This window comes from Perissodus microlepis, chromosome 10 (genome assembly GCF_051167445.1).
Source record: "Perissodus microlepis isolate ML-2025 ecotype Zambia chromosome 10, ASM5116744v1, whole genome shotgun sequence".
In the NCBI taxonomy this organism is placed as follows: domain Eukaryota; kingdom Metazoa; phylum Chordata; class Actinopteri; order Cichliformes; family Cichlidae; genus Perissodus; species Perissodus microlepis.
Window position 1 is genome coordinate 26,585,754 of NC_140470.1, and position 16,182 is coordinate 26,601,935.

Consider the following 16,182-nt stretch of genomic DNA (forward strand, 5'->3'; position numbering starts at 1 on the left):
CTTTTCAGCTGCAGGGGGGAGAGAGGGGGTTATTGGCGGACGCACAATGAATTGGCTGTATGAACTGAGTCTTGTGACAGAGTATGAGACCATACAGCCTTAGAAGGCAGTAAAGCCGGTGTGAGGGGATTGAGTTTGTGGGGGAAAGAGAGAAGAAGGCCTGTTAAGTTTTCCTAGCTCAGACCTGTGGTTTTTGTACTTGCGTGTCACATGGCTATTGTTCACTTGCTGATGCCGGTATCATGGCCGTGGTCCCCCGCCGGTTTGAGCTGACTGCAGGTTCAAGCAGGAAACCACAAATACTCTTTGTTTCTCAGCACTGCCATTTGTTAGTGCACTGTTTTAAAAAAAAAAAGAAAGAAAGAAAGAAAGCAGTCTTTTGACCTTCTAAAACTAGCCTGAGTATGTCTGGGTGCAAACTGTAATCACTTACTCACTCAGACTAAAGGAATTTGGTGCTTTGTGGCTGTATGTGTAACACCTTGGTGGATCTATGGGAACTCGCTATCAATTCACGTTAAAAGGTGTGCTATCATCATAATCATGACCCCAAAAAAAATGCACGAATGGCATTTTTTGCTTCCCTTTTCAACTTCATCCACTTAAAAAAATGACTTAGCTTCTGAAAGGTCAAGTACTCTTTTTAAAGGCAACCAGAGATGATACCTGTGGATGCAGAAAAGTCCTGTAGAAGTCTATGGATAAAAAGGCCCTTGACTTTGACCTCTGTTAACACTTTTCTGATGATGTGACTCATTCTGAGGAACTGTTTCTGATCCTATACATTACTAAGTCGACTAGCATAAGGTTGCTATTGCACAAATGTTCAAATGGGAGTAGAAGGTTCTGTGGATGGCTTACTGGCAAAGAGCTAATTAATAAACCAAGACTCAGCCAGTTCATTTCAGTACTAACAAATCTTATATACCCAAAGCATCAAGTTTACAAATTAGTAGTAAACTAATGGAACAGTGTAAGTGCAGGTTTCAGTGTTTCTCTCCAGAAATAGCAAAGTGTTTTTGAGAGGAAAAGGAGAATCGATATATTTCTGATATAAGGGCCAACTCTTCTGTTTGAAGTTGCTGGGGAGCTGTCTGGATAAATCTGACAGCTCTGGTGAGGTTCAGGATTCATCCAGCAACATTAATAACTAGCCTTATGTTATTACTGAGCTCATCTCAGACTTTCTGTTGGCCCATTATGAAAGCGTTAGCAGGGACTTTTATAGAGTAACAACAGTTTGTCCCTCATCTTACAGTTTGTATTAACCTAAGCTTAATTCTGTAGCTGGACACAATGCAGAAGATATTTTTTGTCAACTACTCCACCTTAAACCATTCGAGTATTATTGTCAGTAACTGCTTTTTTCCCCTCACAGAAATACTTTGGACAGAACCAGTATATCATCTTAAGATGTCAACTTGTTAGCCTTAAACTACTAACTTCTAAATCAGATAGACTTTGTAAATCCCATTTTTCATACATGCCTTTATGTTAAACTTTATTGTAACACCTGGGAGAACAGCCATGGCCTGATGGTTTTAGTGTTTGTTTGCCTTTGGAAACTGAAGGAGTTTATGAGAAACCAATAAGCTTGGTTAAACAGTCAGCTGACTTATATCTTAAAGGATAAATAATTAAATTAGTCAATAAATCTTAGTAAACTCTATAACACTGCATTAGTAAAGGCTAGATCTTTGCCATACCTCAATATAATTACTGTTAATATATGTACATGTGATTAATCTTTGCTGGAAAATTGAAAATGAAAAGTCCATAGCCAAGAATTTGTGCAGTGTTAAGTACCCCAGTTCTCAAGAAATATGTAATCATTTTCCTTGGTAGTTCGCTCAAGCCTCTCATCTATTATTTACAAGGGCTAAATAATTATCCCACTTGTAGCTTCACAAGATATTCAATTTAAGGAGGTCTAGTTAGAGACGATTTCAACAACTGGGTGTCAAATAAAAGTGCAGTTCAACAGTATTTCAGTGTTATTAATTTTCGCAATGATGTGAAGGATACTTTAATAATATTAAAACCATAAATAATAAAATAAATAAAATTATAGTAATGTTCTTTTTCCTTAAGTACATTTCACATGCACATAGGGGTGGGCGATGGAAACAATATAAATTTGGCCAACGATAGAGATTTTGACTATACCGCTCTATCGTGATAGCGCATGTTGATGATGTCATCAAGCTGCGCCTGTTTTGGTCGAAAGCATCGCAGCGGCTACAACCATTATCATCTGCAAATTATGCCGGGCGACAGTCATAGCAAAGAGATGAAGCACTTTTGAAATATGGGGAAAGCCAAAAACTGCGCTTCCTCCACTTCCGTAACATTGATTCATTAATGTTGAATTCTCTCGCAGCTGTTCTATTCCCATGTTGTTGCAGTATATTAATAACTAACCTCGTATTGTGGATGAATAATCTCAGTTGTTCTCCTGACTGAAGTTTGGCCCGTGTATAGCATCCTGCTATGCGATTGCATTTGTCCCTAACCACCAGAATCCCTCACGTTAACTTTTATCGAGTGGAAAAAAAGTTGGCGTTCATCCTCCAGCTTCACTGTGCTAATGTTATGCTAACATAGCTGTGTCGCTAGCGATCACGTAGCACAACATTATATACCAGGTAGTCCAACTTCAGTAACCCTGCAAACGCCACTGCTGTTTAGTTTTCTGTCTTCATTTATGTTGGAAGTGGTAGCAGAGCTGTACGTTTTACTTAGTTTCAAAAATCTCTGTCAGAACATGGTGTGTCATGTTTAGGTGGAAACTAGCGAGCTAACCTCCTGCTAACTTCTAACTCCGTTAAATTTAATAAATTCTGTTTTCATGGATGCATGGATGTTAAACTTAATTGTTACACCTGGTAAAGCAGCAACGCTGATCATTTTATTAAAGAAGAAAGAATTTAGACCGTTTTTAACTCTTAGTGTTCGTTTGACTTTGGGATCTGAAGCAGGCGGAGTTTTGGACCCAGATTACTCCGTGAAGCTCCTCACTACGGCAGCCGTAATGCTCTGACAATCCATCAAGCAGTGCGGCTTACCAAAGTTGTACTAAAACATTTTTTAACAGATTTCTGCACGCCAAAATCGGTTCGAGGTCAGTAAGCACAACCAGAATTCATACATAAGGCGCACTCTCGATTTTTGAGAAAATTAAAGGATTTTAAGTGTGCCTTATAGTGTGGAAAATATGTTATACAGAAGAAAACAATATATCGCGATATATATCGTTACTGCACGTGTTTCAAATTATACCGCAATATGAATTTTAGGCCATATCGCTCAGCCCTACATGTACACCATCTCAGGTTCTTTTTTTTCCCCTTATTTAGCTGCTTTATTATTTATTTATTTGGACTTTTGCATCTCGTATTGTTTGCACCTGCTGTAAATACACGATTTGATCAGCTGGAAAACTCATAACATGGGTTATGTAACTGTAACAAGTTACAGTTCATGTGTTTCCTGTGTACATACCGTCTGTTGGGTGGTGGGGGGAAAACATAGGCAGACAAAACACACATAGCCTGGTAGTATGTGTTTGTCTCCTGATGAGTAGGTGGAGATGTAAAACAGACCCATCGGGAAAATCAGTCAACAATGCGCTGTGTTAGATGGGCGGCTGTCTGTCATGGCTGCAGTGACTGCTGGGGAATAAAGGACATGTTTTGTCATTTCAAAGCAGCTTAGTGTCAGTGCTGCCAAGTTGGAGAGCATCCAGGGAACGAGCTTCTCTGAGCAAAAGTCATTCATAGTTTGAAAAAAAAACAAACCAACCCACACACAAAAATTTAATTGGTGAAATAATCCAGCTTTCTGTTTAAATTGGACAAAATAAATCTGTTGAACCAAGAGAAAAAAATCAATTTCTCTGTGATTGTTCACTCATCAAGGTCACAACATCACAGCCACTATTTATTAAAAATAATGTTGTAATGAAGTTGCTATAAACGTAAGCAAATAATTATAAAACACAAGTTAGATCTCAGTGTAGGAGTTACTTGTTGCATAGGTGCGAGGCCGGTGAATGTTGTGCATGCCTTTCTCCACTCCACTCCAAGTGACACTTCAAATAAAGATGTACCAAGTTCTCCTATGTCACAGGTCTGTTTATAGATGAGGAAAGTTGAAGCCAAGTACTGCTAATCCCATCACGGTACACTGATCTTAAGCGGCTCACCTGAAGCAGCACTTGTGTAAAACTGACCTGTATTTGTTGGGCTTTGCCCTGTCCTAGAGCTATTAATCACATTGAAAACACGCATAATTTGACTTGGATTTAAGTAATTTGTTAAATTTTCTTGTAGCATGCAGTTTTACCAGCTCAGATCTGAGTGAATTTTATTTGACCCAATAATTTCCCACATGGCATCACAAAAAACTAAGCCAACACCTGCCTTTTTATTTTGAGTTTATTCATAATTGTAGCAAAGATCAAACTTTAAAACTAGATGATGATAATAATAGGGAGTGTAGTAACACAAATATTAACTTTTGTATTACATTGGTGTAATCTTCTAAGCAAAGTGCTTATAGAAACAAGTCTTGGCACTAGGCAGTCATCTTGGCAGCACCTCTGGGCAGTTCTTTAGGTAATTAGTGTTGAGCCCCGGGAGAGACATAACTTCATTTTCACTGGTAACCAATTAAATCTCAAAACCATTTCACAAGTATGCTGAAATTTCCCCAGAATAAGTTTTTGAAACTTTTTATCCATGTAGGTTTTACTTAATGACACTGCTGCTTTGTAGCTTCATTAGTGGCTCAATCCAGACGGCTGACGCAATCAAGCTCTGTAGCCAACAGGACTGAACAGTTGCTATAGTAATACACCTTATCCAATAGTTGGTGAAGAAATTCCATAAGCATACTTTCATGTATCTTTGCTATGATAACATATAGATATGTCTGCTGCCACACATGTGAAACTGTCACCTGTTGATTGGCTGTTTAAGATCAGAACTATCACCATATCTGCTGTTATGAAACTCTGTTATTAGACATATCAGGCAGTATCTTTGGCATTGTGTCTGTACAAGGGTTTTGTTTGAAAAACTATGGCTGTGTCTGACTTCCTGACTTCCTTGCCTGCTCTGCAGCTTGACTTGGCTTTTGTTAAAGACAAACACAGCGCCAATTTAAGTGTCATGAATGCCCTTCTGAAACACCGCCGTGTGAAGTTGCAAGCATTGGCTTGGCTTGAGTGGGTGTGATGATCTCTGGCTTTGATGCAGGCCTGGTGTATTTCTGGGGTCAAGGAGGGTCCACTAAGTAAGCAGTTCACAGCAAGTTGGGGTTACAGGGTTACACAGGAAACTGGAGCCTGGAAGGTCCGCCAGCAACTAACCGTCAGCTAGAAAGCCATGGCCGACAAGCTTCCTGTGTGTACACAATTGTTCTGGTGGTCCTCCTTCTGGGCAAGGGATGAAACCTCACCAAAAGTGTAATAAAAATATTTTGGCTAGCACCAACAGGATAATGCATAACCCCCATAATGTAGTCATGCATAAACTATATGCAGACCTCACTTGTGCTTCATCACCCCCAAAGGCCCCTGGTGACTCACAAAAACCCCTGGGCTTAGCTGTGTGTTAATATATTGGCAGGTTAACAATTGCCTATTAGTGCTAAAAACAAAGTGCAGCTGAACTGATGGCTATGTTGATCATAAACCAAGGAATTAAAGTTTTGGACTAACAGGGCCAGCAGAACAACATTAAGATACTTCAAAGAAGTTTTGTTTTCCTTCTGGGGTGCTGGCCATATTGAGATTGGACAGATTTCTAAAGACACAATCGGGACAATAAATATCTGAACATATATTACTTTTATCAGCTTCACTGAAGTTTCTATTACATGTTAAAGCCATCCAGTGCATAAGTGACGATGTTCTCCCTTTTTGCAGGCTGGTGTCCTCTATCCATGCTGCCATGGCAACCACAGCAGGAGCCGTTGTCGTGTCATCGTGCTGCGGCAACGTCATTAATGACAGGTGAGACTTCATGTAAATAACCCCTTTAGTGAAACATTGGTTATCACTGGTAACACATGAACACAGCAGCTATGCTTCCTGGGCCTCCCTTTGGTGGGATCTGTTATTCCAAAGACTCGGGCCTCAATTTTGATTCACTGACTCAAACATAAATGTTAGTCACAGCCTGCTAACAGTGAACAAAGTTGCTTAATCTGTCTTAGAAGCTGCACAATCTCGGCGTGCTTGTGAGGTGAAAATGCGAATAATCACTCGGCCCTAACACAGTTCGCTGAGGTCTTTGACATAACATTCGTGCTGTTAATTCTTCACGTTCCTCACACACATAAACAGTCTAAAGTGTGAACTTGCATAATCCACAATTAAAATAAATTGATCGACACGCTCCTCCTCGCTTTATTCAGAGACCTGTTTGTCTCCTCTTCTCCCGCGGTTACTGTTACTGTTCCTTCTCCTTTCAATCCTTGATTGTTCTAGTATTTTTCTTTTTGGCTCACTTAACTTAAAGTAGTTGCTTTTAAGTTTTGTTTTTTTTAACAACTGTTTTTGGTTAATCTGTGGCTGCCTGCTCACTTGCCTGCTAGCATTACAACATCCTATCATTAACATAACCTTAGCTGCTGAGATTTCTTCTTCCTGTTTTTACGTCACAGATATAAAGTACATTATTTGGGTGTTTTAGTGTAACTGGGAAACTGCATGCTTGTCATCCAGGAAATAGAAGCAGCATTGCTGTCCTGGAGGTTAAGCAGAAATGTTGAGAGGACTTTTTGTTGCATCCCATCTGAGTGATAGCTCTTACCTTTAACGGCTCTGCTCATTCAGCAAAGCGTCTGAAGACTAAATGCGCTAATCTGTGATGTCGGAGGGGTTGTTGCACCAGAGCCTCATCAGCACATATTTAAATGGTTTTACTTTATTGGGAATTGGTTATAAATCAGAAGATCTGGTACCTACATTGCGATTATAGCATGAAACACTCCCCCTGCTGCTGAATATGATGCAAGCAGTCATGTAACGTTAAAGATTTTCAGACTAACTTCCTTTGTGATTGATAGGTCAGTATCTTTCCTTGGGCAGCAGTCTGCCCGTTTCTCTTATTGAACCAGCTGCTATCATGCTGCCTCCACATCAGCCAGCTGGCAATGAGTTACTGTTAGCGTTAGCACTGGCCACTCTGTGCAGCTGAGGAAAGTGTGACGCTAGGTTAATGCCAGCCTATTAATCCTTCACTGAGTCAGCGACCAGACCCTGGCAGTCCCAGTTTCAGACTGCTAATCTCTTGCGCCCCCCCACTCCAAATCACCCACAGAGCTTAATTCCTCCACAACACTGCTCAGTTCTGCTGTCCTGTGACGTGCGCTCAACCCGGGGGTTTATGCTCCAGAGTTAGACCCACAAATACTCTAATTCTCCATCGCAACCTGTCCCTTCTTTTAGCCTTTAGTGGTTAAGTTGCAGAAATGGCGGTGTTCACTGTATAAACTGCACAATAGAACCACTAAAGTAGCTCAAACTCACCTGATTGGCCAGACTCTAACATTAGCTCCAAATAAAGTGGTTAATATGATCTGGTAACACTGTTTATCTAATTGGTTGTGCTTTTTCCCTCATTTAACAATATTTTCTATACTTTATATTTGAGAGACAAACAAAATTAGGAATGCACTGAGCTATGTATACATTACATTACAGAATCAGCTCATGTAGCCTTCTTTCCTCCCTAAGCTGTTTGTTGTGCCTTACTGTTCTTAATCTCCATCCACTGACCTTAAAAGCTAGAGAAGCCAGTGAGAGGTCAGGGGTCAGTAGCTCAGCTTTACCCTGCAGCTTCACTCCTTTCTGTCCACATAATTAACCATCACAGTAATCAGTGCTCATTAGGCTACTGGAGCTATCCAAGCTGTTGATTTTACTGTACTTACACAAGCTTGTCTTAAAGCTTTCCGATGCTTTGCACGGGACAGAGGGTGGTTAAAAAAAGTGCAGGTTTTTATTTAAATCTACTGAAAGTAAATGTCTTGTTGTTGACGTGTTTTTTCTAGGACTAAATGCTGTGATAGTGCCTAGGCCTCCTTCTGTTCTATATTCACTGCCCACTGTAAAGGTAAAACCCAGCATTAGCAAGGTGTACCTAATAGAGCAGAAACGTTCCTCAAAGATGTTGGTCCATATTGAAATGATAACATCACACAGTTGCTGCAGATTTGTCAGCTGCACTTCCAGGATGTGACTCTCCCATTCCACCACATCCTAAAAGTGCTCCATTGGATTCAGATCTGGAAACTGTGGAGGCCATTTGATTACAATGAAATCAATGGCATGTTCAAGACACCAGTTTGAGATCATTTGAGCTTTGTGACACAGCATCTGATTTTGCTGGAAGCAGCTGGATTTCCTGGATTTTGCTGGAAAATTAGTGTGCTGTGGTTGTAAATGGATGCAAATAACAGCAGCAATACTCAGCTGGGCTGTGGTGTTAAAACAGTGCACAATTGGTACTAAGGGGCCCAAAGTCTTCCAAGTAAATATCCCCCGCACCGTTGCACCAACAACTACACCACACCACAAAGTCAGTTAAATCACCTTTCGTTCCTACTCCATTTGGATCTCAGCAGCTCCCCTTAACCAAATTCCTAATGCCTCTTTTTCACTGGCACCTACTCGGCCTTACTAGGATTTTCCTTTAGGTAGTAGTATCTGTTACTGGGCACTTCTTTTTGGTACCTACTTGACTGGGATTCCAAGCTCCCTGAGTTAACACCGCATTACTATAACAACCCCACCCACATTGAGGTGGCAATCAATTGTAATTACTGAAACTGAGCTGAGTCGAATCCGGTCTTTAAGTCTGACGTCATTAGCCGTTTCCGGGTCCAAACTCCACTTCAGGTCCCAAAGTCAAACGAACACTGTGGTATCACTGAAAGTTAAAAACGGTCTAAATTCTTTCATCTTTAATAAAATGATCAGTGTGGCTGCTCAACCGCTTAATTAAGTTTAACATCCAGGCATACATGAAAACAGGATTTATGAAATTTAATGGAGTTAGAAGTTAGCAGGAAGTTAGCTTGCTAGTTTCCACCCAAACATAATATACTACGTTCTGACTTAGGGATTTCTGAAAAAATTTAAATGTACAGCTCTGCTATCACTTCCAACATAAACGAAGACAGGAAACTAAACAGCAGTGACATTTGTAGGGTTGCTACGTGGTGGCTAGCTACATAGCTATGGTTAGCATAATGCAGTATAAACACACTTGAGGATGAACTCTGACTTTATTCCACTTGATAAAAGTTAATGCGAGGGTTCCCGAAGGTTAGTGACAAAAGCAATCGCATGGCAGGATGCTGTAAACGGACCAAACTTCAGTCAGGAGAACAACTGAGATAATCCATCCACAATACGAGGTTAGTCATTAATATACTGCTGCATGGGCTGGGCTGTACTTACATTGTAAGGTTTTAAAACCTGAGCTTTAAAATGAACAGTGATAATAAAAACCAAGAGAGGCCGACAGTGATCACTGCCCTTTTTAGGGGCTTGTTGAGATTAAATAGGACAAGATACAAAGCATTAAAACATGTTAAAAACACAACAGCCTTAATAAACACAGAGTAGTTTGGTCCCGGAAACAGGGTTCATATGTCATCACTTAAATATCGGATAGAGTCGAGTTGAATTGGTGTGAGTGGAAAAGAGCCATAAATGTGCTGAACTGTGGCCATGATATTTGTGTAAATGAGCAGCTAAATGGGTGCTCCTAACAAAGTGACCTGTGAATGTCGGACTGGTAAATGATTAATATGGTTTTATAGTTCTGGTAAAGATTTTTTTCATGATTTTTATTTAAATAAATCAAACATACATGGGTCATTCCATAAAAAAAACATTTAAAGCCTTCCACCTGACTCTCAGGATCAGGCAAGTTTTTTTTGTTGAATTTTATAAAGCCAAGCAAAGTTTTACTTTTATATTCTGAACATTTTCCACATTACAGACTCTCAGAGTGCAAGGGCACGAGTCTGTATTTGACTTTTTTTTTTTTTTTTAAATATACCTCAGTTTCTATAGCTTCTTAAGCAAACTGCGCAGTCATATAACATTTTCAGGTCTGAAAAACACACTTAAGCTTTAAACTTTAAAATCTAGCCATATCAGTTTAATACCCGTTACAAACAAAAGTAAAATTAATGTACTTGTTTAGCACTTTTTTTTAATTTCACTAGCCTGTGTCATATAAAATTATAGTTTCAGTGGCAAAACTTCCTCAGTTTTGTGTCTATGTTGTAGAGAAATGGAGACAGACACTGATACCCTGGATGTTTAATCTGTTTTCAGATCATTCACTGGAGAAAATGTCAAAAAGCTCACTCTGTGTAAACTTTCAGGGATCATATCACCATGTAAAATAGGCAATTGGTCAAAACGAGTTGCATCTCATGAAAGGTCTGGGGTTATATTTTTTACCTGCATTGTGATAGCAGGCTCAACTTCTTAATGAGTATTCAATTATTTGAACATCATGGTCATCCATTTTCGATAGAGGCATTCCTGTGGGTGATTCTGCTGTTAGTTGTAGACACTGATAACAATTTTATTTTGTCTTCCTCAGGCACTGGCTGGCCACCTACTTTGTCATCTGGTACGGCGTCCCCTACATGACGTACGACATCTTTGCCATGTACCTCAGTCACTACTACCGCTTCCACATCAAAGGGCATGAGGACTACAAGCAGCATTCACTGAGGACCATAAACTCCTTTGTCCGTAAGGAGTTCCTGCTGGTCCTGCATCACATCGCTCTGCTCACCATCCTGCTGCCTGTCACACTGGTGAGGAGGGCTGATGGGGAAAAATTAGGGAGGGGCTGAGATGGCATTTAGTACCACAGATAAATAATTAAGATAACTAATACATGCAAGTACTATTAGTGATAGACTGCTATATTTGTATATGTGATAATTTAAGGAATATACAATTAGCTTAGGAATATATATAATTAGCTCTTTTCCAACACAATGGTACCTCAAAGAGAAGCCAAACTTATAAGACACACCTGGATTCATATCTGTGAGAAATAGCCCCTCAGTATCATCTGTTATCACTTCTTTTGCTTGTAGAATCATTTGATAGCATATCACAGCATCTGAACCTAGCATGGGGTCTGTAGTTTTTGTGTTTTGCAGAAAGCCCCATTTGTATGTAGCTTGCCTCTATCAACAAAGAGTGTCACTGCCTCTGGTTCAGATTGAACGTTTGATAGGCCATGTATCTGTCAGAATGGGTGTGTGTTCTTTTTTTTTTTTTTTTTTTTTACAAGAGCCTCTTTAGCTTCCTCATCACCATGTTAAGTCACCGCATTGGTTAGTGACACCGTGGGCATTTATATTTGGCGCTTGAGGTGTGCTGCACGAGCTTGCGACTTTTCCAGAGCACACTACTCAGAAAAACCTCCACATTGGTGCTGTGATTGTGAAGGTGTTCCTTTTCAGACAGTGACAGTGGCTAGCATAACCGGGTCAGTAGCATTGTGCAGTGGACTTTTGACATCCCTGGTCCAGCTGAAGCCATAAAACTATTAGCTTTTCCATAAATTACACTGATAGTTCTTTAAGTGCTGGGCATCTGCACTGGTGTCTTCTTCACCCTGAGTCAGGGCCTCTGCTGTGTGCTAATATAGTAAGTTCAAATTTCACTCATTAACTTCTGTGCTGGTGCACTAATAATGAATGTTTGACACAACATCCTGATCCACCTGAAATGTGTGCCAGTTTGCACCTCAATTGCAAACTGAAGCACAAACCACCTGGGAGGGAAACACGAGAAGGGCATGAAAGGCTGGAACTCACCGTTTAGCAGACTGACCTTTCAAAGTAAGAGCGAGGACATTGTTCAGTAGTAAAGTCTCAGAGGAATTAAACAAGTACAATTAAAACGTGCAAAAAATGAGTGGTCAGAGATACGTTGCCTGTGGGTGGACTTTTTAAAGGAAAAATGGCATTTAACATATAATGGCTTTATTCTTTTCCTGTTATTTTCCATAATAGAAAATTAAATTCCTTATTGATGTAGGGAAATGGGCCATATTCAGTGATTTGAGGAATCCAGCTCTAAATTATTAATAAATCACAGAACTCATGTTATGTTTCTGTGAATTTAATGATGTTAAATGTGTTGTACTTTCAGTCAGGCATTAGTTTATTTCAGTGTAGCACTAGATTCATCTTAAAGGGGGTTAGTATTCTCTTTCAGTCTTCTTTAATAAGTGTTCACTGCCAGTAATACTTTATTACTGAGTACTCTAATGTTGTGCAGTGGTTTCAAATCAATCCTTGCCTTAAGCTGCATTATCTCCTAATGATTACTTAAGTGGTGGCAAAAAATAGATTTCATTCTGCATGTCCTTTTTTTTCAAACCTCGGTTGAAATAAATGGACAATAAATGGACTTCTGCTTGGAATTAAGAGGAAAAATGCACTTTATAATTAAAAAAAATTGCTTTGGAAAGTGGTTTGCAGTTATATCAAAGACGTGCGTCATCATGCTAATCCACCTCCATGTAACATCTGTTATCTCACCGCTTTGTTAATGTACAGTAAACACTAGCTCAGAACTGCTGCACATACTTTTAAGGCTGTTTGTTGCTTATGGAGTCAAGCAGACGTATAAACAAATTTTCAACACAACATTTTCATACTTAACCAAACATCTGTGTCTTTTTGAATTCCCCATAGTGGTGTCTGAAAGCATCATTATCAGTAAAGCTGTGATGCAGAGTGCTTTACTTCCTCTTTAGAAGGACCAAGGAAACCACAGAAACAATGATGGTGTCAGTTCTGTTACAAATAGGTGGCTTAAACTAATTAAGAGTCCTTTCACAGGCCGTACTGAGTCAGTGCTGAACAGCTTTTTATGTGACACAACAAAATGGAAATAATTGTAAAGAGTTACTGATGCTGTTCCTAGATGCCTTTTGGGGAGTAAAAGATGTTGCTAATATTGAAGTTGGTAATGTTGAAGTTAAAGTTAAGTATAGTGGTGACTGTTGTGAGTGAATAGGATGTAAACCCAAATCTACAAAGTCTGGGTGCGATATAGTCTGGTGAAAGGGTGGAGTGCCAAGTTATAAGTTAACACAAGCAAATATTGTTAGCCGGCTGCACCCATAAACTAATTTGTATTGCTATATTATACTGTGTGCAACTTCTTAGATCTTACAGTTGGATAACTACCACCCATGTCACCACAACAAAAACTAAAACTAAAGACCTTTGCACACCGGACATGTAAAATCTGTGAAAAAGATTCTCACTTTAAAAGTAATTTTTGAGACTCCCCTAATCTTAATACATTTTTGTGACATTTTTCTAATACACATCTGACCAATCAGACTGCATTTGGGAACAAGTCCGCTGTAGCTCAAAACCTGCACCAGTAGTGACTATACAATGAGATGGAAATGGTAGAATAATGCTGTTTTACCTCAGACACACAGCTAGATGCTGCTCCGGGTCGATCGACTCTATGAAATGAGTTCTCTCCCTACTCACATGTGTTCTCACCTCTGCCAACAAGAGCTCAAACTGCCCCACTGACATCCTTCACCTTAAAACACAATAAAAAGCATAAATAAGTAAGAAATACAAAACTAAATCAACTCTGTATTCATGAGCATTCTTTCCTAAACTCTACTACTTGAATAAACTCTTTGATCCATTCAGAGGATGCAGACCAGTTTCAAGTTAGAACAAGTGCTTTTCCAGTGGGAATATGTAGCTGGGAAAGAAAGAACACCCAGCTAGTGATTATTGATTACTTTCTTTAAACAAATGCAAGCAATGTATTATTTGTCCTTTGCATCCTTGAATTGTGAGCGTTTCAAAGTGGGGACGTGGAATAAGAACGACTGGTCTATTTTCTGTTGAAATATGAGTGTAAGGAGAACAATGGCAGCCAGGCAAAAAATCTCTGTGCCATTAAAAATACCCGAGGCCTGTAAGAAATATATAAACTGAATATATAGTGAATTATGGGTTATTGGAGGAAGCTGGCAGCTGACCAGAGGCTTTCAATGCAGTTGTGACTGGCAAACTTCTGAACTTTTAAACTTGAGTCCACTTTTCAACAGCCTGAATTGGTCAAAAGATAAGATAAGATAATATGAGATAAGATAAGACGTTATTGAGCCCACGGCAGGAAAATTTGTGATCACTATACAAGTAGTCTTCGGGAATACGTCCTGGCTTCCTGAAGGATTGTTTGGATGTTTCTGCCTTTTTCTCCATTGTCTGTCAACATGATCCCACACTGCTGCAGTAATTTTGAGGTCTGGGCTCTGGGGGAACCAATCCATGATGGGTAGTGTTCCACTGCGTGTTTGTCTATTTGCTTTTACTCCATTTGCAGTGTGTTGTCAGACTGAGAAATGAAGCAGCTGCCACTGTTTTGTAATTTCCAGGTAGTGCTGCATGGTGCATCATATTTTGCCAGTACTTTTCCTTTTTCATAAATCCGTCCATTTTGAGAAAATCCTCAACACCACCGGCTCAAATGCAGCCACAAACCATGATAGAACCTCCTGTTTTACAGATGGCTGTAACGTCTCTCCTGACGTCCTCCAACAATTTGAACCAAAAATTTCACATTTAGATCCATCACTCCACAAGACCTGTTGTCATGGCTGCAGTTTTTCCCGCCTGACACTTCTTCTTTTTAGCTCTTTGGGAATCACCTTGATGCTTTAAAAATGCTTTTTATATCTGTGAAACTGTTTAATTGCATTTTTCAAACTATGAAACTAATTAGTTCTTTGCTTAGTTGACTGTTATGTGTGGACATATCACTGATTCAGTCCTTGAATTAGGTGCCTTTTTTGTGATCAAATGATTTGGATGTCAGTGTTCAATGGTGTGATAAACAAAATAAAAAATAAACGCATTGCTCTGTTACTCGGTCTTTTATAAGGACTGAGTGGAAAAAAGCAGCCAATGTCCAAAGAAAAGAACTATTCTTTAAGACCACTTTAAAAATGACAAGATAGCCTGACTACTACAAAATATAATGAAATGATAGAATGAGATTCGACCCCACTCTGTCACTTGAAGTTTAAAAATTATTTCTTGTTATTTCTGACCATTTAATAAACAAAAATATGAATTTTGCTGGAGTAAATGTCAAGGATTGTTTTTTTGTTTTCTTTTTCTTTTTCTGTATAAACATTTGAATTATGTTGCACAGGCTCTTTCTCCAAACTCCAGAGTTTACAGAACATGTAACATAGCCACTCTCTTTTCCAAGTAGTATCCCAGGTTAGCAGGCCAGGTGCAGTGGAAACCTAAGCCTTTGTTTACAGTGGCTACATGAGATCACATTACCTTACATTATTCAGCTCCAGCTGCAGTCATCCTCCCGCTTCTCTAAACTCTCCTCACCTCCCTTTTTGTTTCTCCAGTTCCCTCACTCATCAGCACCACACTAGTTGGGCCTGCACATGTAATACGTGAGCTGGTAGAGTTTTCTCAGCAGGCTGTTGAGTGCAGGAGGAAGAACAGCATTTCATTTAGGTGTACCTGTTTAAGTGTCTAGTTTTTGTGCGTTATGGTTACTGGCCTGGCATTGTTAGCTTGTGCTGTTCTTGTTTTGACAGGTTATGACATGTCATGCATGAAAGCTATTGCATCAGCAAAAATGGCAGTGTGATAATATCGGTGTGTACAGACTTTACTAGGGTGGCCATGGAGGTATATTAAGGTTTTCCTGAGTGTATTTCACAATTAGTAGTTTTTTCATCTGTTTAACATAATGATGCCATCTGCATTTTATTTACTAATGAGCAGTTTCCTTGCTTCTGTTCCGAAGGGACAACCACCTCTAACCAGCTAGCCCTGGCCCTTCCTGTCTAGTTTCTTTATCAACAGGCAGACAGATGGTGGTGGTAGTTCCTCTTCTTCTCTGGATATTTGCTGTGAGCTTCACGAGTAGTGTAAAGTGTGTCAAATTTATTATGGAAAGCCTGTTGTGAACCTTAGTGCTTGGTACATGTTTGGTTGTTACAGAGCTCTCCCATAAAGTTCTGCCCAGAATCTAGTGAGTGATAAGGTCTCAGGTACCACTTCTACAAGCAGCCTGCTTTGTGCCGTCCTCCAGATGAGAACACTATT

The 16,182-nt window shown here is 39.6% G+C and overlaps 1 protein-coding gene across 1 annotated transcript in view; it reads left to right on the forward strand.

The window, feature by feature from the left end:
• Positions 1 to 16,182, forward strand: part of tlcd3a (TLC domain containing 3A) — a 43,078-nt gene that overhangs the window by 8,209 nt on the left and 18,687 nt on the right. The window contains exons 2-3 of the mRNA XM_084940856.1: positions 5,930 to 6,016; positions 10,635 to 10,854. Coding sequence (XP_084796982.1) covers positions 5,930 to 6,016; positions 10,635 to 10,854 — 307 coding nt within the window. The remainder of the gene's footprint in view (positions 1 to 5,929; positions 6,017 to 10,634; positions 10,855 to 16,182) is intronic.